At 60.1% G+C, this 25,033-nt stretch overlaps 7 protein-coding genes across 7 annotated transcripts; all 7 read left to right on the forward strand.

Annotated features, from left to right (window-relative positions):
* Positions 1–2,546: 2,546 nt before the first annotated feature.
* LMJF_19_1520 (conserved hypothetical protein) lies at positions 2,547–4,904 on the forward strand (the record flags this gene model as incomplete). Its single annotated transcript, XM_001682689.1, has 1 exon — positions 2,547–4,904. The coding sequence occupies one exon, from the start codon at positions 2,547–2,549 to the stop codon at positions 4,902–4,904; it is 2,358 nt and encodes a 785-aa protein (XP_001682741.1).
* A 1,096-nt stretch (positions 4,905–6,000) lies between these two features.
* On the forward strand, positions 6,001–7,299 carry LMJF_19_1530 (peptidylprolyl isomerase-like protein; the record flags this gene model as incomplete). The annotated part of the gene is made up of 1 exon (XM_001682690.1): positions 6,001–7,299. The coding sequence occupies one exon, from the start codon at positions 6,001–6,003 to the stop codon at positions 7,297–7,299; it is 1,299 nt and encodes a 432-aa protein (XP_001682742.1).
* Positions 7,300–11,796: 4,497 nt separating this feature from the next.
* On the forward strand, positions 11,797–14,394 carry LMJF_19_1540 (choline/Carnitine o-acyltransferase-like protein; the record flags this gene model as incomplete). The annotated part of the gene is made up of 1 exon (XM_001682691.1): positions 11,797–14,394. One exon carries the CDS (start codon positions 11,797–11,799, stop codon positions 14,392–14,394), a length of 2,598 nt encoding a protein of 865 aa, XP_001682743.1.
* Positions 14,395–15,430: 1,036 nt separating this feature from the next.
* Positions 15,431–16,636, forward strand: LMJF_19_1550 (conserved hypothetical protein; the record flags this gene model as incomplete). The annotated part of the gene is made up of 1 exon (XM_001682692.1): positions 15,431–16,636. One exon carries the CDS (start codon positions 15,431–15,433, stop codon positions 16,634–16,636), a length of 1,206 nt encoding a protein of 401 aa, XP_001682744.1.
* Positions 16,637–18,071: 1,435 nt separating this feature from the next.
* On the forward strand, positions 18,072–19,616 carry LMJF_19_1560 (inosine-5'-monophosphate dehydrogenase; the record flags this gene model as incomplete). The annotated part of the gene is made up of 1 exon (XM_001682693.1): positions 18,072–19,616. The coding sequence occupies one exon, from the start codon at positions 18,072–18,074 to the stop codon at positions 19,614–19,616; it is 1,545 nt and encodes a 514-aa protein (XP_001682745.1).
* A 2,054-nt stretch (positions 19,617–21,670) lies between these two features.
* Positions 21,671–22,417, forward strand: LMJF_19_1570 (hypothetical protein; the record flags this gene model as incomplete). Its single annotated transcript, XM_001682694.1, has 1 exon — positions 21,671–22,417. The coding sequence occupies one exon, from the start codon at positions 21,671–21,673 to the stop codon at positions 22,415–22,417; it is 747 nt and encodes a 248-aa protein (XP_001682746.1).
* Positions 22,418–23,314: 897 nt separating this feature from the next.
* Positions 23,315–24,499, forward strand: LMJF_19_1580 (hypothetical protein; the record flags this gene model as incomplete). Its single annotated transcript, XM_001682695.1, has 1 exon — positions 23,315–24,499. One exon carries the CDS (start codon positions 23,315–23,317, stop codon positions 24,497–24,499), a length of 1,185 nt encoding a protein of 394 aa, XP_001682747.1.
* Between the last annotated feature and the right edge of the window lie 534 nt (positions 24,500–25,033).

Here is a 25,033-nt window from a genome sequence, read left to right on the forward strand (position 1 = left end):
TACGGTGTATGACATCCAAGAAGGCATGCAGGGGTCAGAGAAGCACGAGCGATGGACGGGTAAGGCGCGAAGAGACCCGCACCGGTCAGCGCCACAGTGCATGTGCGCGGCATATGCTGCATCCCCTACATCCGGCGGGCTGGGCTGATGCGGCACGGATGCCGGCAGCATGATGGGGACACCCCGAGTAGCGCCACCGAGCCCACCAGACCCCCATGTGGAGAGTCTTCACAGCACGTTACGGCATGCACCGGCAGTGTCCCTCCCCCTACCACCCGCACCACAGACGCCGCCGCCTCCTGCCCTCGAGCAGGACCGTGGACGCGGCCCGCTTCGGATCGGGGGACGCCGTCCGCCCAAGCCCGTCCGGCGCCGATCGCGCAGCGCGCATGCGTAGAGGAGACGAGGAAGGACGAGGGAGCCCGCGAGACGCGTGCCCCTGACTCGACGGCAGAGCGGCTCGTCCCCGAGGACAGGGGCCTCGCCGTGGTGCAGCAGAGGCGGGTGAGGTGTCGTTGTTGTGTGCGTATGCGCTTGTCGGCTTGCTTCTGGTAGAATGGATACGCTGGAGAAAAAAAGGGGAGAGGGGGGGGGGAACAGGGAGGAATAAAAGGTGTTTTCTGGTGAAAGCGGACTTTTTTTGAAGTGACTGACGGCGAGCGCAAGTTCCCCAGGCAGCCTATGCAGGTTGTGCTGGGAGGACGGCGGGAGAAGGATGTCGCTCGACCAAGCAAAGGACCGCATTCTCTGTGCTTCTTTTTTTTTCATATGTTTATTTTGCTTGTTTGGCCCCTGTGTTCTTGCTTGGACAGGGTGAGCTTACTGGTAATATTGGTGCCGAAGGGGGGAGAGTGAGGCAGCGGTGATGAAGACAAGAGGAGGGTGGATGCAAGGGCTCAAAGTGGGAAGTGTGTGTGTGTGCGCGGCTTCGCTTCTCGGTTTCATTGTTTTGTGTTCAAGTCCGACGCGACGGGGCTTCTTTCTCCGAGATCGTTAAAGGCGGAGGAACGACGCTTCGCTTTTTCGCAGAGGGCGCCAAGGCTCTTGCCCCACCTTTTCCCCTGCATTTATGCGACTGATGGTCGCAACAAGAACGACATGGCTTGTGACGGCGTTCGATAGATTCGTGAGGGCAAAGTACTCCGTGTTCTTGACGACGAGCGAGAACACGTGTGCTTGTGTCGCCTGTGTCGGCTGTGTCGGCTGTGTCGCCTGCGACTTTTCCTCTGGTAGAGCTGTCGCCTTGTTTTTTCTCTCCTCACCATGGACACAAAACAAAGTGCTTCGTTGTTTTCGATTGAGTCCTTTCACCGTTTTATGTGTGGCTGTCGGCTTCTTGCTTGGACTTGAGCACGCTTGATGCTTTTCGTGCACCGTCTCGCTCACGTGAGGCTGCCAAGGAAAGTACTGCGCGTTGCAGCGTGTTCATGAGCGCTACATGTAAGTGCGTATACATATATGCCGAGACTACGGTCAGTGCTTCGCAGTTCCCCTTCTCGCTCGGGTGCCGCATTTGTGGCACGGAGGCAGCGAAGGGGAAACGAAGAATTTATAAAGGTTTTGCTTGGCGAACTCACAGGCACGCAAGCATGAGCAGCGCATGCCTAGGCGATAGCATTCTCGCAGAGTTGTTGCAGTACCTCTGGCGAAGAGGCGACGCGGGGCGACCAAGCGCCGTTGGCTCTATCGTGACCCTCTGCCGCTACGATGGTCGCTTGTGTCTGATTTCGATCGCTCCCTCCACGCTTTCTCCTCTTTCCTGCTTCTCTTCCCTTCTTTCGTCATTTAGCTCGACAGCGCATCGGGTTCAGTGCTGTCCCCGCAGCTGGGGACGTTGCGAGAGTGCATGCGTGGGAAAAGGTTGAGGCATTCCTCTGGCAGCTGGCACACCTTGTCGCCGTTGTGGGTGTGTCCTGTGAGCACCGCCTGTGCGAGTGTTTTCGCGCGAGTGGGTGCAAGCGCCAAGCTTCTCACGCTTCTCTGCTTTCGGAAAACCAACCCTCCGACTTTTTCAATCACACAGCTCATAACACCGCTCCAACAGCGGGGGTGTCTACCCTTGTTGCGGCAACGCAGTGCAGAAGGCCAGCAACCGGCGCCACAACTGTTTTCTTCGTTTTTCGTCTTGTCAAAACCCCACCCCCGCGTCTTCATCCATGACGGTGCGTCGAGCAACGGTCGCCCCCTCGCGACGCGGCGTTTTCTCTGCAGCGCACGCAGCCGCCTCCATCGGCCCTTCGCTTTTTTTCGCATCGTTTTGTCTGCAAACGCGTAGGCTGCTTCACATGCCGCCCGGCGGCTTCGAGGAGGCGCTGCCGGACTCGTTTGGCAGACAAAGTGGAAAGGGAGCGCTGAGCACTGTGAATCTGCGCACCAAACGACAGAGTGCACGGCGCATAGCGAAGAATAGGCGAAAACTACGGCTGCCGCCGCCGTCCTCGCCTCCGCCGACGCTCGCCAAGGTGAAAGGTGAATTGCTGCACCTCATACAGCAGACGCGGGAGGCACGCGGGGACGCGCTGTCGAGGCCCGCAGAGGCGGTGAACATGAGCGCGGCAGAGTCGTTCGCGTCTCCGTCCGCAAGCCGCATTCTGCCGGCTGACGTTGCGGATAGCATTTGCCAAGATGAGGAGCGGGAGGGCAGGTCAACGTATTGCTCATCGCACATCACCCGGCTTGTTTACGAGACCAGCTGCACCGTACCGGCAATGAATGCGGCGAGCTCATCATCTCCGGCTTCGTCGCTCACAGTGAAGTCACCACCAGAAGAGGCTTGGACGTCGGACGAGGATGCTATGGAGCGGCTCTACGCTGTCAAGCCGACAAGCACCATCTTCGGGAGCGATCTTGACCGACTCGAGCGAGACATGATGCGGGATTACCATCAGAGAGGAGCCAGGCTTCCACCGCGTGACCGTGTGTACGCCGAGTTCGGTGGCAGCCAACGCGGCCGGCGGATGCAGTGGGAGCCGTCGTCATCCTTTGACCGTCTTGCCGCCTCTGATTTCCGCTTCCATGCGCGTAGTGAAACAGTTGTTGGGGACGACACCAACCGAAACTTGGCTGCTTACCATCTTTACGCTGAGGCATACCAGACGCAGCAGGAGGAGAGCCGGCGGTCTCAACGCGGCAGGGCTACAAAGAGTAAAGGCGTCAGCCTTTGCCGCATCGACCAGGGCGCTAGTGTAGGCGCCGAGACTGACCTTCCCGCCTCGGAGAATCCTCACTTCCCCACCGGGGGCCCCAGTGACGCGAATCACTCGAGGGCTTCGTCATCGGAACATGTCGGTGAGTCTGATGAGGTGCTCCTTAGCGGTGTCCGCAGCGCGCCAAAGGAGGTCGTGGTGAACGCGCGGACCGACTACAAAGCACGGCTATCCATCGTGTCAAGTCCACCCTGCGAAGGCGAGGATGCGAACCGCATTGTCTATGACGCTTATAACCAGAGACCGACTGACAACGCACTTCTCGAGGTACGCGGCGCGGATTACTGGGGCCACTACGAGAACAGACGTCGCGTGGAAGAGCGTAGTGCATATCGGCAGGAGGCAATTAAGAGAGAGGTGCTGCAGGAAGGGGCCGTGGACACGAGCGAGGTGGAGTACAGCACGAACAAGGTACGCAAGGAGACGCTTCTGTACTTTCAGGCGCACCCCATCAACGAGATGATTCAGGAACCGTTTGTCCGTATTCGCCAATTCGTGCCTCCTGGTGGTGGCCCCAGTGTCTCCCTCGACCCCAACGAGCCGCTGCCGACGCCGGCGGAGAGCGAGAATGGCAGCCAAAGGGTCATTGAGTCGGTCAACATGGACGCCGACATACCCGTTCAAGAGGCACGACAGATGGCACAGGAGCTGGGCCTGGATTTGATTCGCATCGGCGCCATCTACTCGCAGAAGACGGACCGCCGCATCATTGCACTGTGCATGATTGGCGACCACCGCGAGCACATGCGTGAGATGATAAAGTTCAAAATACAGAAGCTTGGCGTACAGCCTCCACCGACGAAGGAGTGCATTGAGGTGCCCTTCAAGGGCGGTACTCACCCACACGCGATACGCTTCAAGTGTGTGGGTGTGGCCAAGCATCTTCTCCATCGCCATGCAATTCGGATCAACCTGACCAAGTTCGGCACCCCACGTGAGGGGTTTCCCGTCTTTCAGAGCATTCTGGACGAGCTGAAGCGGCAGTGCATGCGGCTAAAGGCGTACCATACCGCTGGTCAAATCCAGTCAAACTACGACGAGATTTTTTGCTACCTGTATCCCTCCACGGGACGATCTCCGAAGACGACCGTGACGCACCCCACACCGCAGCAGGTTCTGGAGGCTCGCGATGAACGCGTTCTCGAGAATGAGAAGGAGATCTACTTTGACGATCTGCAGGATAAGGCCACGCGGAAGCAGCGACTGCAGTACATGCTGAAACTTGAGAACGGCACGGCGTGGGCGGAGAAGGATGAGGGCATGTCGCTGCAGCGGCAGCGCGCCATCAAGGTGATGCTTGGATACCTGCCGAAGGGGAACAGAGAGTTGTACGCGGCCCGCGGTGATGTAAACATTCCCGCCCCGTTCCGTGCTAGCCACCCGACGTCGGTGCACAAGTGGTCGTACCCGTCTGAGTCCAACTTGGAGCAGGCAAGTCGCGGCGCGGCCGCGCTGGGCAAGCGTGCTGCCATGCCCATCAGCGAGATGCACGACGCTGGAGAGACGCCGGAGAGCCCGACGCAGCTCGATCGCTTTTACTACACGGCGCAGGGACCCGCCCTGGAGATGGGGGAGTTCAAGGAGGCGCTGGGGCTCAAGGACAACCGGGCGCGGCGTCCGCCTATGGGGGCGGGGTTTTCCACTCTGGGTGTTGGGTCTGTGGACGAGACTGTGCAGAATGGCTTTGCGACTAAGTAGACAAGACCACCTCGCTGCCTACCACCGCTAACGCCCTTCTGTGTGACATGGTCTGTGAGGAGTCGGAAATGCCCTACGACGGTAACAGGAATAGCTTTAAATGCCTTTTTTTCTGCCGCCGCGGGTCACGCCTACGCCGCTGACGCGGGTGGCTCGGCTTGTGTGGTGTGTCTTTCCCCCGCTACCCAGGCAGCAGCTGCTTAGCACGTGACGCTCTCTATGTATTTCACTTCACAGACAGCATACCTTCCTGTGTTCGGTGCTCCTCTTTTCATTGAGCTTACCAACTACTATGGGAAGGGGTGGGGGATGGAGGCGGTGTGTGTGTGTGTGTGTGTGTGTGCATGTGGAACTGCGCATGCTCATCAGTGATCACAGATTTCGAAGTACCGTCACTTCGATTAACAAACACATCAGTGTGCGCCAGTGCCAGCGCGCCTCATGGTGGTCTCCTGCGATGATGAACAATGAAGGAGAAGTAGGGTCCATATCTCATGCGATGAAGATGACACGCACACAGTTGGTGGGTGGGGGGAGGAACAGCAACTGCGGAGGCACCGCCTTTAGAGAGACGGCGGGAGCTCGTCGCGTTGGCGCGAGTCACGCATCGTCTGTGGTTTCTCTCCTCTCCATTCGAAGGATCTCTCTGCCAGTGCGCATCGCAACATTTTTTTCACCTCCTCCCTTCCTTTGACATATACCCTTCCTTGTGCTCACCCGACCTCGCCGACTTGAATAGACAAGCAAGCGAGCACACGTACACGCTCCACGCACTCCAACAGCTACACACGCACGCGCACGTGCTCCATCACAGCGTAAGAAGTAACAAGAGACCCTATTTCAGCTCTCTCCGTGCCGCACCGTGGAAAGGCGAGAGGAAGGCGTGGTGGGTGTTCTTGGGCATTCATATTTTTGGTGCCTTCTATTTGTGTCCCTTTCGGCTCTTCTCTTTTTTCTATTCACAGTTCCGCAACACGGCGGTGATCAGCCTCCCAACGCCGTGTTGTTGTTTTCATAAATTTTCGGTTTTCATACCTCGCACATAGCGTCGAAAAATCAGGAGAAATTACTACAAACAAGCGAGCGTTATTACACAATGTCGGATCAACCAATCAGCAGCTCCGCCAGTGCCGTGAGTGAGGCCAGCCAGCCGCCGATGGAGGTGGCATATCCTCTGAATGAGGAGGTGGAGGTGCCCGGGACGGATGGCGGCCTGTACAAGACCGTGCTGGTGGAGGGTGCGGGATCGCAACCCGTGAAGGGGGCCAAGGTAACGGTCCACTATGTCGGCACGTTGCTGGACGGCACAACGTTTGACAGCAGCCGCGACAGGGGCGACTGCTTCGAGTTCACCCTTGGCCGTGGCCAGGTCATCAAGGGCTGGGATAAGGGTGTGTCGACGATGCGGACTGGCGAGAAAGCGCTGCTGAAGTGTTCGCCCGAGTACGCTTACGGCGCCGCTGGCAGCCCCCCCACCATTCCTGCCAACGCCACGCTTCTCTTTGAGGTGGAGCTGTTCCATTGGACGCGCGAGGTCGACATCTCCGCTGCGAAGGACAAGTCCCTCATGATGAGCGTCTTGAAAGATGGCGTTGACTACGAGAACCCAGACTTTGAGTCGTCCGTGACGATGGACCTTCTCATCTACGTGGGCGAGTTCGATCCGGAGAACAAGGACAAATACACACCGGTGAAGACGATGTCCGACTGGAAGGCCGTCGTCGGCGTCACGTCGCTGCCTCCGCACCTAGAGGCGTTTCTGTACAAGATGCGCAAACGGGAATCGGCGGCGTGCCGAGTGCGCAGCGACCTGATCTGCGACGCCGTGCCGGAGTTCGCCATCCCGTCCAGTGCCGAGCGAGGCCACTGCGATGTTACATACGTGGTCGAGATCAGCGAGCTGAGCCATGTCAAGACGTATGATTTCACCGGAGCAGCCAAGGTTGCTGAGGGGGAGAAGCGCAAGAACAGTGGAAACGACGCGTTCAAGGCCGGCAAGCTGGACTTGGCGGAGCGCTTCTACCGTCGCGCGATGGAGTTCATCGGGCAAGACTACGGCTTCGATGACACCGTCAAGCCGGAATGCCATCGTGTGCGCATCGGCGTCATGGGGAACCTCGCGCAGGTGCTGCTGATGCGCAACAAGTACACCGAGTCCGCCGACTTCTCGCGGAAGGTGCTAAGCCTCGACTCCAACAACACGAAGGCGCTCTTTCGCCTGGCGAAGGCGCTGGACGGACTGCAGGACTGGGACGAAGCTTCGAAGTGCGTGGCTCATATTCTCGCCATCGACCCTGGGAACGCCGACGCGGCCAACTTGAAGGTGCGACTCATGCAGGAGCAGAGGACCTTCGACCAAAAGCAGAAGTCCATGTTCAAGAAGATGTTCGCCTAGAGGGCGACTCGAGCGTTGCCGCTGAGAACGCCACACACACACACAAACACACACACACAGACTTTCAGCCTCTCCTTCGCTCGCCAGTTTCGGTTGCACCTTTCTTGCAGCGTCAGACGGTAACTTCCCTCTTATTTCCTTTACATTTTTTCTTTTGAAGTATTTTCTGTTTTCTCCTCCTCCGTCCTCATCCCTCTGCGTCTCGCCGGCGTGTGTATGGCCCAGTCGCACGAGCGGAGCGACGACTTTTTTCTTCAGCGTATCCATTCTACCAGAAGCAAGCCGACAAGCGCATACGCACACAACAACGACACCTCACCCGCCTCTGCTGCACCACGGCGAGGCCCCTGTCCTCGAGGACGAGCCGCTCTGCCGTCGAGTCAGGGGCACGCGTCTCGCGGGCTCCCTCGTCCTTCCTCGTCTCCTCTACGCATGCGCGCTGCGCGATCGGCGCCGGACGGGCTTGGGCGGACGGCGTCCCCCGATCCGAAGCGGGCCGCGTCCACGGTCCTGCTCGAGGGCAGGAGGCGGCGGCGTCTGTGGTGCGGGTGGTAGGGGGAGGGGCACTGCCGGTGCATGCCGTAACGTGCTGTGAAGACTCTCCACATGGGGGTCTGGTGGGCTCGGTGGCGCTACTCGGGGTGTCCCCATCATGCTGCCGGCATCCGTGCCGCATCAGCCCAGCCCGCCGGATGTAGGGGATGCAGCATATGCCGCGCACATGCACTGTGGCGCTGACCGGTGCGGGTCTCTTCGCGCCTTACCCGTCCATCGCTCGTGCTTCTCTGATCCCTGCATGCCTTCTTGGATGTCATACACCGTATATGCGTGCTGTGCTTGACCGCAGGTGCACACAGCGCTCGCATTCTCGGGCCCTGGGGCCTGTTTCCGGACGGCGTTTCTGTCCGTGCGGCTCGCTGCTGTGCGTCTGCGGCCGCGGGGGCATTCCACCCCCTCCTGGACCCGCACGCCTCTGGCAGGAGCGGGTGTGTCGAGCGGAGGGGACCCGCGCGTAAGCGTGTGTCTGCGCACAGCGAGCTCACGGCCTGTCGTTGCGAAGGGGCACACAGAGGGGGGGGGCAGCCATCGACACGCGACAGGGGGAAGCGCATGCAGCACGCGGCAGATGTATGCGTAACCGCATCACTGCGTGCAAGGCCACAGCGTGAAATGCGCTGTGCTTCGGGCTTCGAGCAACCCGCGCATCTCGCGTGGCATACCGGGCACAACCCCCGGTATGCCGCCCTCACAGCGAACACAGGCGGCGGAGGGGTGGCGGTGCCGCCTGCTGCACCGCCTATCTGCGCTTCGGTGTGGGACAGATGCCGGCAAGGAGCGCGTGTCGCACCGTTGTAGTGCCGTAGCGAGGGCTGTCGGCCTGGCGTGTGAGACCGGTGGCCGGGTCCGCAATCCATGCAGTCGGCGTCGGCGCCCCCGGCACGGCTGACTTTGCAAGCGTGCCCGCCTCGTCGTTGTACACCAGCTCCCAAGGGCCAGAGACGGGCTGAAGTGAGGGGCGAACGCGACGGGCCAGCAGCACCGGCACCTGTGCCCCGCCCCCCCAATGCGTCGCGATGTGCCATCCTCCACCGCTGTCGGGCCGGTGCGGAGCGCCGTGAGGAGGGAGAGCGAGTGCGCAGCCGCAGCCACGCTTGCTTTCCGGTGTCTTCGGTGCTGGAGCTGCGCCCGCAGCAGGTCGAGCCGCAGCACCACTCCCTCACACTCCGTGCGACAGCTGCAAGCAAGGCGGCCGCAGCCTATTGCCGCGCGGTACCTGCGAGTGCATGGCGGCAGTAAAGCATCGCGGCGGCTTCTGACCGGATGCCTGCTTGCATACCCGTATGAGAGCTGCCGAGGCATGGTGGAGGCACCGTGATCCGGCCTGCGCACCTGCCGCGCCAAATGCGCGAGGTGGCCTCCTCGCGTGAAGGCGGAGAGGTGTGCAGTTTGGCTGCGGTGCCGCGCGCCGAAGAGTGCGCACCCCCCTCGTTCTGGGGGCACTTAGCTCCACGAGCTGCTCCCGTGTCCAGTGCTCCGCTCTCGAGCGGGCGGATCGTAGTGTGGTTCGCGTGACATCTTTCGCTGTGGAGGATGTGAGGAGTGCGAGGTCATCAGCGAAGAAGGCGCGGCGTAGTCCGGGCGTCTTGATGCGCTGCGCACTCAGCCGGTCGACCACCATGATGGAGCGAGAAGGGCCTCGGGCCGATCCCTGTGGGACCCCGCACGGAAGCCGAGCCATCTTGGCTTTCCTTCTGCGGAAGCAAGCACAGGCACCACGGCAGGCCAACGAAGCCATGATCCGGCGAGTGTGGTGCGGGTCTACGTTGAACCTCTTCAGCCCCGTGATCTACCGAGTCAGGAGTGCGAGCGTGGAGCCGACAATCACCGCGGCTGTCTTGGTACCTTGCTGGTGCCGCGCTGCGTTGTGGAGGGGCAGGCACAGGGGGCCTACAGCGTGGAGCCGTGAGGAGGGAAACCCGGCTGCCGTGGCTGGGGGCCTCTCCTCCAGACGTTTGCGCAGCTTGCTGGTCAGCGTTGCAGAGTGGTAAGACGCAGGACCATCATCGGGCTTGTGCAGTCTCAGGAGGTGCTCGCTGTGCCCCTCTTTTCCAGGTGGCAAGGACGCGGCCGGAGGCGACGCTCTGGCTGCAGATGTTCAGCAGTGCCCTCTTGCCATGCATCCGGAGGTCCTTGACGCTCTCAGAGTGGGTTCCGTCGGGGCCCCCGGCGGAGCGGCAGTGGCGTTCGCGGAGCGTCATATGGAGCCGACCCACCGTGAATGGCTGGAAGGGTGTGGAGCTGGGTCTCAGTGGGACGCGGGGTGGGGCTGCCGGGTGTCGCACCGACTTCGGCTTTTGCATCACCAATTCGTTGGCCTTCTCTCTGGCGCTGTGGTGGCGGTAGCCTTGCATCATCGCTGGGGGTGCCGGGCCATATCCCCCCTCAAATGGGAGAGTGGACTGGACCGCGCAGGGGTCACTTGGCGCCGTAGTGGCGGCGCCCCAGCCCTTGATGACGCAGTCGCGCCCCGGGATGGCGTCCGGTGACGCCTCCGTGGCCCCGTCTGCGCTGCGTCATGTCGGGGCGTCGTTATCGCCTGCACAGGCCAGGCATTGGCCCTTGAACCGGTCGGGCGTGGGTAGCCCCTGCCCGGTCGGATCGTCCTTTCGCGTCCCACGCCGGGTGGTGCGAGCCGGCGCCCACTCGAATCATGCGAGAGCTGAGCGCGACGTCGCTTGGCACCTGATGGAGAGAACTGCCCGTGTCACGAGGTCATTCTTAGGCGTGCAGCCAGACGTGAGGTGCGTATCTGTCTAGTAGGGTCACCGCGGCAAAGCCAGCGCGCCCCTGCTGAGACATCGTCCTTTGGAGCGGGGAGGGGGGAGGGCCCACACCTGTGCGCATGTCCTGTTGTGCGAGCACGAAGACGCGACAGCCGCGCTTCTCTCCTCCTGCTGCACCGGCACGCTGATAAGCCGCGAGGCCAAATGCCGTGGCAGGAGTGCCGGCATGACATGCCCTCGTCCTCCTCTCGCAGAATGCAGACCTGCATCGAGGGTTCGCCAAGGAGCCGGGTCCAACCAACACCGTTCGGCGTCGCTCAGTCCAGCGCAAGGCCACGGCAGCACACAGCGCAGCTAAAGCTGAGACAAAATGAGAGGTGGACGCGTACGCGTGTTGAACCGTCGACACGATTCGCAGTGAGCTACTCCGAACTGCTTGAAGGTCGCATGTCTCTGCGACACCGCGCTGACCCATACCTGTCCACGGACACCAAGAGCCCGCTATTCATACCCGAGGGCAGGCTGCAGCTCTTGGCGTCCCCACGAGGAGTGGGTGCACTGCACCTTTATAGCACCCTGAGGTGACCGGCATCATCAGGAAAGAGAGGACTTTTCTGCACAGAATAGTAAGTACAGTGAGGTTCGTGGGTGCTTGGAGCTCCAACTTGCAGAGGTGAACACCGAAGCCAAGCCTTCCGTTTTCCTGGCCTTGCTCGCTTTTAGCTGGAGGAGGAGGTTGGGAACCTCAGCAGTGGCGTTGGGGAGTTGCCCTCCGCCCTCATCCCCTCTCTCGCTTCACTCGCTTGTTCTCGGGGCCATTTCGAGAGAGAGAGAGAGACACGCGCGGGCGCGTTGTGTTTGGAGTGTGATCAGATGGTGTATGTGATGTCTTTTTTGTTATGACTTGTATGTTTCGTGGCGCAGTCAAGGAAAGGGGTAGCGCCCTTTTCTTGATGGCGCACAATGACTGCAGCTGTACACCACCTACTCGCTATTCCCTGCTCTCTTGCCGGCCCCCGCCTCCACACTCATGCCTTGGAGGCACGGAGGTGCGTCGACTTCACCACTTCGCCACCTTCCCTCCCACTCACACCGCCATCTCCCTTGTGTGCCCTTACAGGGGGCGAGCGACGCGTCGGCGGTCGACCTTCTTTTATTTCGTTGCGCACGCAAGCAGAAAGACGCTTTCGTCCCCCCTCACATCGCACTCGTCATGTCAGAGGCGTTCTTGAGTCAGCGGCCGCACCCGGCGAACCAGACGAGGGATGCAGGGTCTTCTGTGATGCAGATGCGCGTTTCGTGGACGTGCAACGGCCTGGATATCCACGTCCCACCTGTGCGGTATATTTGGCGTGGCGTGCACCGTTCCATCGTGGACAACATCGACAAAGTGTCCGCAATGGTGTACCCCATCCCCTTCTCGTGCGTTGTTGCCTGCGCTGCCGGGTCGTGCGTGTGTGTGTGGTATGTACCGCAGACGTCCTGGGTGCACACCAACCCAGCCAGCACGTGGCTGCGCTACTTCGACTCCATCGTGACACCGCTCTCGCGGTACCTCCCTCCGTCCTTCCAGGCACCCGTGCTCTGCGCAAAGGCGTGGGCCGTCACGCTCGCCGCGGCGACGGTGCTGCACCGCTTTGCCTTGCGCAGGCTGCTGCAGTACAAGGGATGGATGCTGGAGAGAAACCCCCAACAGCCGTCGTGGCGCACGCGCGTGTGGTCGCTGGTCATGCGCGCCTTTTTCACTCGCCCGTCCATCCCAAAGACAAGAGTGTACGGGAGCTGCCTTCCCAGCGTACCGCTGCCCTCGTTGCAGCAGACGGTGAGCAGCTATCTCTCCAGCATGCGCTCCCTTTACCATCAGAAAGACAGCGACGTTAACGAGTGGCTGGAGCTTCGCCGGTCCGCTGAGTCCTTCCTGCTTAACGAAGGCCCATCACTGCAGATGCACCTGCGACTGCAGAATGTGATGGGCCACAGCTACGTGCCTGAGTTGTGGACCCGAAACGTCTTCCTTGCCGCGCGTGACTCGCTGTGTCTGCATTCGAACTTTTACACCGTTCCTTTCGCAACGCACCTGCCCACCACTCTCCCCGAGGCGCGCGCAGCGGTGCTTATTTACCTACTGACGCAGCTCAAGGGTCACATTGAGCGCCGTACATTGTGCCCCAACTTCATTGGCCCTCGTAATTGTGTGCCCCTGTCCATGGACCAGTACTCGATGGCGTTTAACACAACGCGCATTCCCGGACGTGAGATAGACGTCCTCGAGCATCGTGGGGAGCGGGAGAACAGCTACCTCGTCATTCTGCACCGCGGTCGTGTTTATCAAATGTCTGTCATTGACCCACAGACGGGGCGTCAGCTCACCCCGCATCAGCTGGAGGTGGTGCTGCACCAGCTGCTCTTGGAGGTGGAGGAGGAGGTGAGCACCGGCCGCGACGAGTCTGAGGAGGACGACGCGGAGGACACACTGGAGACGCTCGGGAAGAAGCGCTCATACCGCGTAGTGGAGGCGCTGCTGCCTGTCCTGACCACCGCATCCCGTGCGCAGTGGGCCGACGTGCGTACTAGCTATCTGCTTCACGACTCCAACAATAGCGGCCCCTTGCGCATAATCGAGAAGGCGTTATTCGTGGTCAGCTTCGATGAGCGATGCGGGACGGCAGCGCCTTCAAAGGCGAGCTCGACCGTGGACGAGGTGAAGCGCCTCTCCATGGACTGCGCTCACTACCTCTGCGGCAACGGCTCCAACCTGTGGTGTGACAAGAGCTTCAATCTCGTCGTCCGCTCTGACGGGCATGCTGGCCTGCACGTGGAGCACTCGTGGAGCGACATGTCCACGTTTCTCGGGTTCTTCGAGCACGTGTCTGCGCAGGAGGAGTCTGCCGATCTCTGGTACGACACGGAAAGCGGACACGCAAAGAAGCTGCCCGAAGACAAGCGTCGTGCCAAGCCGTTCCGTGCCCCCAACATCGACAACCAGCTGTGCCCGAAGCGGCTGCGCTTCACCATCCACAAAAAGCTGGCCGCTGCTATTCGCCGGGTGCACACAGAGTTCCTCCTCAATACCAGCTCACAGGTGGACCTCCACGTTGTGCGGTACAGCGGGTACGGCTGTGAAGTCCCCAAGAGCATGGGATGCAGTCCCGACGCGTGGGTCCAAATGGCCATTCAGCTCGCCCACTACATTGATCAGGGAGGGCACTTCAGACTCGTGTACGAGTCCGTGCCGCAGCGCATGTTTGCGAAGGGTAGGACGGAGGCGGTGCGCAGTGTTACTGACGTGAGTAGTGCCTTCGTGAAGGCGATGGCCTCCACTGGAGGTGAGGATGACGCTATGGCTGCAGAGGAGAAGCGAGCACTGTTGATCGACGCCTGCGCCAATCACCAGCGCGCCGTGCAGGAGGCTGTGGCTGGAGGTGGGGTGGACAGGCATCTCTTCGCGCTGTTCATGGCGAGCACTAGCCAGGAGACACCTTCCGACTTCCTTACCGCCGCCCTTCGCAAGACGAAGTGGAAAGTGAGCAGCGCTCAGGCCCATCAACGCAACCTGCTCGATCGACTCCACCCCGCAGGTGGCGGCAGCTGTTATCACGAGACTCCTGGGTTCGGGTTTGGCCCTGTATCCCCCGATGGCTACGGTATCTCCTACTGTTTCTGTGCCAACGAGGTGCTCTACGTCACTATCACATCCTACAAGAACTGCGACGCCACGTCGTCGCGCACCCTCGGCAACCACATGACGAGGGCTCTCGACATGCTGGGCGCGCTCAGCGCGTCTGGTCGCGACGACTCGGCACCGCGCTGAGAAAGGGAGAGAGCTGCAGCAACTTGCGGCGGCGTCCAACTTTCGAGGCTTCATTTCTCGCGTCGGTAAGTACGTATGCGGTGTGCGGTCGATAGGGAGGCAGGGGGTGGCGTGGCACGCCTTGTCTTCTCCTCTTGCTTCATGTTCTGTTTGGTGTCCGTCGTCCTTGGCCTGGTGTCCTACGTTCGCCCCGTTAGTGCTTGTTGCCTCGTTGTCTTCGTTAAGCGAACAGCAACGAGACATCCGAGACAAAGAACGTGATCGATGCCGTGCTTGTCTTCGTTTGAGGCGCAGACGAGATGTGTGTCTGTCTGTGTGTGTGGAGGAGAACGGCGAGTGAGAGGCACAGCCACACGGAGATTGAGGGAACTCTCTGTCTTTCTCGCGTGCCCGCTCCGTAGCGCTGTGCCCTCACCTCTTCTTGACACTGCACACTCTCACTAATTCAGAGGGACAAAGGCGAGTTGCGTCGGTGACCTTCTTTGTGTCGTTCGCTCTTCGACTGAGGGGGCGTACAGGCGACAGACGTGCATGTATGGGTGTATACATATATGCAAGCGAAATGCGAAAAAAGGGACACCCCCAGTAGCCTCTTCTTCTCCCCTCTCAATTTCTCACACACACACACACACACACACACACACACACACACACACACACACACACACGCGTCTACACCAACGTGCAGGATGACTACCGCCACAAGAAGCCCTTGCTTTGCTCAAGGCGCGCAATCTTCGAATACGCACACACAGACACACACACACACACACACACACACACACACAGACACACATACTCAAATACATATACTCGCACGCGCTAGAAAAGTGTGAGGCGGATCTAACTCTCCTCTATACCGCATCCAGCGGAACCGAATAGCAACATCCGTTCTCCAAAGCGTGGCCGATTCTCAACCCCTACCCAGGCGTCAGGAGTGCCGTTCACGCGTCCTGTGCATCGTCTCTGACGCCACCACACACGGAGCCGGAAGGGGGCCAAGGCACTGGCCTCTAGTGCACGCGGCACGCGGTCGATGCTCGCCTCAGGCTCCTCCAGCGCCGAAGGCGGCGCGAAGCGGTTCAGCCGCCAGCAGATCATTCAGCACGTCAAAAAGAGCTTGCTCTATACGGCATTCGACGTCAGGTGGGTGCCGCAGACGGCGTCCTTCGCGGTGGTCGGACAGTACCCAAACAACCACGGTGCGCTCTCCGTTTATCAGCTGCACCACGGCGATGTGCAGCCGACGGTCGAGGTGCGGCTTCCTCATCCGCTGAAATGCTGCACGTTTGGGCATAACATATCTTTTAGCAGCAGCGGAAGCGGCAGTGGAGGGAACAGCAGCAGCATCACTGCCGCCAATGCGACGATGAATCAGATCGCGACTGGCGACTTTGCCGGCAGCTTGCAGATTTTCGACCTGAGCCGCCTCGGCTCGACCCCCCCAAGCGCGCCCAACGCGCTGAGCGACGTGACAGCGGCTTCCGTGCTTCACATACCCCACGCACACGAGAGCATCATCAACGCCATCGACGGCGCACGTTACTCGGGGCCGCCGGAGGTGGCGACAGGGAGCCGCGACGGCTCCGTCAAGGTGTGGGACACTCGCCAGTCTAACAAGCCGGTTGTGTCGCTCAACCCTGCCGACCCTGCTCGCGCCCGCGACTGTTGGACAGTACGACTCGGGAACAGCTTTGACCCCGACGAGCGTGTGGTTGCTGCGGGTTACGACAACGGTGACGTCAAAATATTCGACCTTCGCACGCAGAAGATGCTGCACGAGATGCACGTGAACAACGGCGTGTGTGATTTGGAGTTTGATCGGCCCGACATTCCCATGAACAAGCTCCTCGTATCGTCCCTGGAGGGTCGCGTGCGGTGCTACGACATGCGCACGTTGCATCCCAAGCTCGGCTACGCGTACGTGGAGGAGCGCGTATCTGAGGGGACGGTGTGGTGCTCTCGCGCGCTGCCACAGAATCGAGAGATCTTCTTGAGCGGTGGCGGCGGCGAGCTGACGCTGTGCCTCTACAAGTACCCGCCAGAGCGCACTCTCAAGGACGGGGATGGGCTTCAGCGCGGCGTGGCGGGCGCGGTGGAGGAGCTGAACAAGGCGAAGATCGGTGATCAGCCGATCAACGCGATGGATTGGAATCGCTCAAAGGAGGGGCTCGCTGTGTGCGCCTCTTTCGACCAGAGCATTCGGGTCATGCTGGTCACTAAGCTCGGTTTACTTTCGTAGTGACAGGGCGAGGAGGGGGTGGGGAGGGACGGGCGGAACGACTTTGCACCACCAGAATACGCACACGCCTGCACAGGCGCGCTGTGCGCTCTTTTCCTGACATGTCCCTCATCGACAACGCCCTACAAACTGCGTATGCGCTATGCGACTGCAGCCTTGTTTGCCCCCCTCCCTCCCGTTCAATGTCCGTCTCCGTTTGCATGCTTCGCGATGGCGCCCACTCATGGTGGTTACACGGCCCCCCTTTTTCTTCCTCTCGTCTCTCATCGCTGTGCATCACTTGACTCATCTGCATCGGTGCGTGCGGTTGCAGCGTGCGTGGCTGCGGATGGAAGGCAACGTGAACACGTGGGCACCCACTTTGCAATCAGACACGCACGCACACACACATCCGTCCATAGTGGAATGCTGTTGCTGCTCGCTGTCATGTGCCTGTGCTGTTTGAGGAGTTCGTGTTTATAGAGGGCGACTGTTGGGTCAGTGGTGCCTTTCTCGTGCGTGTGCGCGCGCGTATGAGCGATGACTGCAGTGGGCTGTGTGCATGCCGCTCCCCGTCTTCTCCCGTCTTCACTGCTCTTATGCTTGCCTGTGGCTTCGCCTCCCCCGTGCGTGTGTCGTGCACAACACCGCAGACGAGAGCCGGCCGTGCCCAATGTACATGGTGCACTTTTACCGAACCACCGAACAGCAGCGGCGGCAGTGGAAAGGAATACAAACGACTACTCACGCACACACCAACCGGAAGAGTACCCGACAAGCACGACATCGCTGGCATCCGCTTAGACGTGAAGCAGAGGAGAAGGCCAAGCCGGGATAGAGGCGAGTCCCGCAGCATGTGCAGGCCTACGCGAATTCGACTTTTTTGTTTCATGGAAGTAACGAAGGAAAGAGCGACGCCCCCTCTGCGTGCAGCTGTGGGCCGATGTATGTTTTTCGTCTCTTTGTATGCCCTTCACCATGCCGCGTCCCGACTTCCCTGCATCTTGTGGCGCTGTGCGGGGGGAGGGGGGGTGAGGAGCTACACGATATCGCCTCCGGCGACTGTCGTCTGCGCACGCATGCAGGCACTTTTGACGCCGAGGCAGTGGCTTCAAACTATTCTCACGCTTGGACGCCCCATTCTTGTCTCTGCCGCGTGCTCTACGCTGATGCGGACGCTCACACGCGTCCACGTTCACAGTTCACAGTTCTCTGTCTTCTCTTTCCTCATTTGCCTGCTTGCGTCGTGCATTTCTCTTCAGCGTGGCGGCGACATACTGCGCGTCCCTCTCTTGGCCTCCCTCTCAGTCTTTCGTTTTATATACCGTCTTCCTCTCCCGACTCTCTCGTTCTCCGAGCCTTCCAGCTGTCGCACAGCCCTTCAAGGCACATTCGCCCTTCGTGCACCCGCTTCGTGTGTGTGCGTGTGTGTGTGTGTGTGTGTGACATCGACGCAATGGCGACCAACAACGCGAACTACCGCATCAAGACCATCAAGGATGGCTGCACCGCCGAGGAGCTGTTCCGGGGCGATGGACTGACATACAACGACTTCATTATTCTGCCGGGCTTCATCGACTTTGGTGCTGCCGATGTGAACATCTCCGGCCAGTTCACGAAGCGCATCCGCCTCCACATCCCGATCGTGTCGTCGCCGATGGACACCATTACGGAGAACGAGATGGCGAAGACAATGGCACTCATGGGCGGCGTCGGTGTGCTGCACAACAACTGCACGGTGGAGCGGCAAGTGGAGATGGTGAAGTCGGTGAAGGCGTACCGCAACGGATTCATCTCCAAGCCCAAGTCGGTGCCGCCGAACACCCCCATCAGCAACATCATCCGCATCAAGGAGGAGAAGGGCATCAGCGGCATTCTCGTGACGGAGAACGGCGACCCGCACGGCAAGCTGCTTGGCATCGTGTGCACGAAGGATATCGACTACGTAAAGAACAAGGACACGCCGGTATCGGCGGTTATGACGCGACGCGAGAAGATGACGGTGGAGCGTGCGCCGATCCAGCTGGAAGAGGCAATGGACGTGCTGAACCGCAGCCGCTACGGCTACCTGCCCATCGTGAACGAGAACGGCGAGGTTGTCAATCTCTGCTCCCGTCGCGATGCTGTCCGCGCGCGTGACTACCCGCACAGCACACTGGACAAAAGCGGTCGACTCATCTGTGCTGCTGCAACCTCAACGCGCCCGGAGGACAAGCGGCGAGTGGCAGCTCTGGCGGATGTCGGCGTTGATGTTCTGGTTCTGGACAGCTCTCAGGGCAACACGATCTACCAGATCGCCTTCATTAAGTGGGTCAAGTCGACCTATCCGCACCTCGAGGTGGTGGCAGGCAATGTGGTGACGCAAGATCAGGCAAAGAACCTCATCGATGCCGGCGCGGACGGTATTCGCATCGGCATGGGCAGCGGCAGCATCTGCATCACGCAGGAGGTTCTAGCTTGCGGTCGTCCTCAGGGTACGGCGGTGTACAAGGTGGCGCAGTACTGCGCGTCCCGCGGCGTTCCGTGCACTGCTGACGGTGGGCTTCGCCAGGTCGGCGACATCTGCAAGGCGCTTGCCATCGGTGCCAACTGCGCGATGCTTGGCGGCATGTTGAGTGGCACAACTGAGACGCCTGGCGAGTACTTCTTCAAGGGCGGCGTGCGCCTGAAGGTGTACCGCGGCATGGGTAGCCTGGAGGCGATGAGCCAGGGCAAGGAGTCCGGCAAGCGCTACCTCTCCGAAAACGAGGTGATACAGGTTGCACAGGGCGTCTCTGGCAACGTCGTGGATAAGGGTTCTGCCGCGAAGCTAATCGCCTACGTCTCGAAAGGGCTCCAGCAGGCGGCGCAGGACATCGGCGAGATCAGCTTCGACGCGATTCGCGAGAAGATGTACGCCGGCCAGGTGCTTTTCAACCGCCGCTCCCCCACGGCCCAGGGCGAGGGTGGCGTGCACTCGCTTCACAGCTACGAGAAGAAGCTGTTTGCAGCCAAGATGTAGGATGTGCAGGCAGTTCTCCTCCCTTCGCCTACCTGTCCTCCCCTCTCGCGTCGTCTCCGTGCCCTTCTCTTGCTGCTGCGTGCGCTTGAAAAAATGCGTGCCTTGATCGACGACTTGGTGCCTTTCACGGCTGCTGGCTCGCTCAGCGTCGTGCAACACACGCAAGCAACAGACGCAGTCCACACATTCCTCCCCCCTCCCCCAAGGGGTCGAGTTGCACTCGCGGGCTATTCGGAGCACGGCTTGGATGAGACCATCCCCGTCGTCTTCTTTTTTCCTTTGCTGTTATGTCCTGCGAGCCCGCCGTGCAAGGGGCATCCACCGCGTGCCCCCTGAAATGGGGCAGGAGGGCTGCAGAGGCGCACGTGTGCGCGACTCGGGGGGACAGTCAAAGAGAAGGAGAGAGCGGGGCGCAGTTGCTCTTGTCCATGGCCTATGCCTGTGCGTCACTCAAATTGCCCAGTGCGTTTTTGTGCGTATCTTCATGAGAGTAGGAACCTCTCATATGGAGAGGACTCATCAGCAACGTGAACGTTGTCGGCAACGTTTGGCAGGCGCCTGGGAATGAGTCGTCCCTCCGCCTCTCGCACCTGTCTCCTTGCGCGTGATCTGTCTTACTTTTCCTTGCCGAACCCCTCTATCAACGAGCCTGCCTCGCCGTCGCATGACGAGGCCTCTTCTCAACGCAAGTTGACACGTAATCTTAATCTAACGCACTCAAGGTAAAACATACCACCCCCCTCGCCGCCGCCGCCGCCTGCCCCGTCGTTTCATGCCGCACTCCTCGGTATCGCTTTGGGTGAGACACCCGCCGACGCGCCATCCCAAGCAGTGCCGGCGTTTGCAAGCGTGTGCGTGCCGCTCCCTCTGTTGCTGTTGTTGGCATTTCTTTTGCCACTGTGCTCTTCTCTCCGTTTTATCTGTGCTGCGTGGCGCTTCGGCCTCGTCAATCTTCTCTGCGCACACAGACGCTCTGAGGGCCGCTGGTCGGGCTTCTTTGTCTTTCTTCATGCTTGTCGGCGTGACCTCCCTACCAAGAGCGAGGGGCCGTCTCTACTCCGCCTTTGAGGCAGAGCACAATTACGGCCTCAAAATGGACGCGCAGTGCATGAGCGGACCGCGGGTGTATGTGCGCGTATGCGATTCGGTGTGGGTAGCTTCCAGACATCCACATTTCGTTCTTTGCTATCAACGTATATCGCTCCCACTCACATCGATAGCCTCTCATGTGGCGTGCCTGCGTCTTCGCCGCGTTACACGAACGGAGGTGCCTCGAGGCTTTCGCTTGCGTCCTGTGCGCATTCGCTATTCTCGCGCACACAACTCAGCCAGTGGGCTGTGCCCTTGCTTGCGGAAGAGAGTCGTGCTCGCGCCACCGACGTACACATCGAGGGCGTAAGCGTGCCCCTCTCACTTTGTGGAGCGCATCGTTGCCAGGAGCAGTCTCTTCGCATCTCCACCTCTCCCCAGCTCAGCCTGCAGATAAACTTCTTCCATGAACCTCTTTTCACCACGTGTCTGTCTGTCTCTCTTCGACGTGGTACCGTCTTGCGGTCCGTCCAGCGTGCGTGCGCGTTGCACTCTGTGCAGTATCACCACCACCTCTACGCACAGGCAGAGAGAACACTATCGAGGCAACACTCCACAAGAGAGCCACAGCAGAACAACAGCAAAAATAAGCAGCAGACACTCCGAAATTGCTCACACGCCCACGAGCACACACACATATATATATATATTGTATATATATATATACGTATTTGCCTGTGTGCCCCCTTCTCCACTTCTCCAGCCTCGCCAACCCTCCCTCCACTTCCTTTTTTTGCTCTTGGTATTGCAGTCCCAAGATGCGTCAGCGAAAAGGCACGCCGACCCCTGTGGTCCCATCCGCCACTGCTACGTATGCGGCATACCCATTCAGCTCGGACAGCGCCCACCCTGCCCACCAAGCGAGCCCAACGAACACCCGCGACCTCAACCACCGGGCAGCAGTCACTGCCACAACGGCTACAGATGCTGATTGCTTTCAGCGGCGCGCAAATCGGCTGGAGGGGATGGAGCGCTCCCTCTACTACACGCCGCAGCTCTTGTGGCTGCAGGTGATGGACCGAATGCCGTACGAGTTCACTCACTACTTTGTGTCCTCCCCCCCACCCCACCACGAGGCGATGCTGAGTGGAATTCGTGAACAGTACGGCCGCCCATACTCTGCAGCGAAGCCGTTCGATGTCGAGCTTCTGGGCCGCTTGTGGAACGGCCATAGCAGGGTGATGTTTGCGACGGACAACCTGGTCTTCTCGGCAGTGGATCACTCGGTGAGTGATCGGTGGAAGGAGATGGGCTTTCAAGGAACTGACCCCTCAACGGACTTTCGTGGAGCCGGCATTTTCGGTCTCGCACAACTTGTGTACCTCGTGGAACACCACCCTGAGGAGTGGAGCGCGATCCTGACTCCAGACTTCATGGCCGCCGCTGCGGGGCTGAACGTGACGATGCGCCTCGCGACAATGCTTGGTATCAACTCGTCCCTGAACCAGCTCAGCAGCTCGGTTCTCTCTAAATATTCCGCGCGCGAGGCGCGTCTGCAGTTGTGCCGCTTCATCTTCGATCCGAGCGTCGATGTTGCCACTCAGCGACTCAGCGAGGTCTACTGCTTTGCCATGCGTCTTCTGCATTATCGATGGATGCGCTCGACGCGCAACATCATGGAGTTCAATCAGCAGCTTAGCAGTATGTACACGGAGCTGGACCGGCTGCTGTTTCTGTGTAATACACTAGAGGAACTGTGCAGCCTCCTGTGATGGCGCCGAGCTCTCCGTTCTCTTAGCAACGTCACCGACGAACGCGCGTTGCTGACAACAAAGCCTCCAGTGCCGCTCCGTCTGCGGGTATTATGCAGCGACTGGAGCAACGCTGTACTCTGCTTCTTTCCTCCTTTGGGTCACGTGGTTGGGCACCGCACGTGCGCGTTTCTCTCATGTGCGCCAAGTGTGCTGCGTGTGTGTGTGTGTGTGTGTGTGTGTGCTGCGTGACATTGTGTTGCTGACACATTTCCTTATCTCTTCCTCCGTGGCTTCTCTCGCTTATGCTCGCGCGTTCTGCCTCAGCTGTGAAGGGTGGACACACTCGGGCTCCTCTCTTTTCTCGTGTCGGCCCTCTGTCGCTCCGTTGCTTCGCCGTTTGCCGTTCTGCCCTCTCGTGATGGCGCTCTCAGCGCTGGAAGAAATGCTGAGGAAAGGACCCATGGGGGGACTCGTTGCAGGTTCTGTCTGTTCGCGTCTGTGCTGAATGCAACCCCTCTTCCAATTTGTGCATTGTGTACGCACACCGTGTCTGTACCGGCGCTCTGCACCACCAGCCCTGCTTTGCCTCTACAGAGCCGTTGCCACACCGGCGTATCGTCGCCCCGAAGGGAGTAGCCACCGTCTCTGTGGTGCTCCCATCCAGCGATGTCTACGCGACCGCAAGACGACGCATTGATCACTCTGTTCATTCCTCGTCTTTTCCACCGCTTCGTCCCCCGCTGTGACGTGTGCAGACGCTGGCACGCACTCAAATCTGCTGCCAGCACCCCACCCACACAGAAATGCACACACTTTGCGAACACTAGACGCGCTCTCTCACCCAGTGCGCCGCTGTCGCTGTTTCGGTTCTCTAGGCCTTGCTTTAGTGTGCCACGCGACGGAGAGGGCGGAAAGATGAAGCGCACACACAATATCGATGCCCAGATCTGCCAGAGGAAAAGACTGCGAACCTGTTCGGTGCCCTTAATCGGTGACTGCATGCGCCAGCTGGCGGAGCAGCTGAGGGGCTGGGATGGTGTCGTCGCTGTGGACCCACTGGCGTGCGCCTCATTCCATGAGGAGGCTGTGGCGCGCATCGCACTAGAGGCTCTCTCGTTGCTCCTCTTGGATAAGGTTAGTGAGCGGCGCACAGACGGCATGTGTGCACATCGGCGAACGTGGTATGGCATTGGCGTTTTGCGTGGCCGGGAGAGTGATGTAGCCTACAACTGTGGAGAGGGCGCAAGCGTGCTATGGAACGTTGTCCCTCTCGCCCTCACCGTGGTGCCATGGCAGGTGTCGCTTCCGCTGCGGCTGCAGGATCTCGTTCTTTGCCAAGGCCACTTTGCATCCATCGACCAGCTTGATTACGGAAGCAGCGATGTCGGCCCCGTCCCGGACAGCTTCCTGATGCGCGAGGCGGTGGCCTTGCTTTGTGGGTTGCCACGCTGCCGCGTGCAAGCGGTCTCCGGCCGCTTCCCTCTCTTTGGTCGAGTTGCACCTCCCTCTTTTTTGGCGGCGCCTCGAGGTGTCGCGGCAACGGGTGCGACCTGGTCGTTGGTGCCTTCGCGAGAGGTCTCTCCTGCTCGATGCGCAGCGGCTGCACAGCGGCACGCACGTCGACTGATGCCCTTCCTGGTGAGCGGCTTGTCGTCTCTGATGGAGCCGTTTTCTCCGCGGAGCGATAGATCTGTGCCGGAGTGCTGGGCCGTGGTTTCTTACCCAGATGGACTGCCGCGTGCAGAGGCAGCGCGTGAGGAGGTCGACGGTGTCTCTCGTGACAACAGTGACACCGCCGGAGCCGCCTCCGCACGCGAAACCAACGTGCGCGAGTCTGATGGCTCCTGCGAGGCGGCACCGTTTTTCATTCTGCCGTCCCACTTGCTGTGCCGCTCGCTGCGCGTCGCGGTTGGCTGGCAGAAGATTTCTCCCTCCTCACGACCATTGGCGTCGGAGGTGCTTCAGCGTCTCTGCTGCCTTGTGGATCGTGTTGCACTCCGCACAGACCGGGGCGTCACACTCACATCCCGGACAGCCTGTAGTACCGGTCAGGAGACGCTTTCTGCCACCACGACGATTCAAAAGGCGTCCAGCATGTGAGCCGCGACACCATGGCAGCCCCTCCACGGCGTTCTTCCGAGCTCCCGCGCACGCGTTCGTTTTCTGCGTATTCCCTTCGACATCTTACCTTTGATGTTTCTTGTCTCTTCGATGGTGCGTGCTGTGCCGCACATCACCCGCACCCCGTCATCGGGCCAGTCTCCTGCTACATTTCCTTGTCACCCAGAGTAATACACACACACGCACACACAGAGGAATGCGCACCAGGGGCGCGAAGGGAGCGCCATCTTCTCTGCAGCAGCGCGCGCGGATGTAGCGTGTGCCTCTCTCGCTTTTTCTGCAGTTTGGGTGGCGTCTGTTCATGTGCCAGACGCATCGGATAGCGCAGGTGGTGATGGTGGTGGACAGAGGTTGAGGAGGTCCATGCGGGTCACGTGCCCTTTCACGTTCTTGATTCCTCCACTCCACTGTGCCTTGTGTGCACATCCCATTCGATGCTTGCTTGCTGCTCCTCGCTTCCACGGCTTTGTTTTGCGGTGGTGGCGCGCCAGAGCCCTTCCCTCGGGACGACGC

The sequence above is a fragment of the Leishmania major genome, chromosome 19 (assembly GCF_000002725.2).
Source record: "Leishmania major strain Friedlin complete genome, chromosome 19".
NCBI classification, from domain to species: domain Eukaryota; phylum Euglenozoa; class Kinetoplastea; order Trypanosomatida; family Trypanosomatidae; genus Leishmania; species Leishmania major.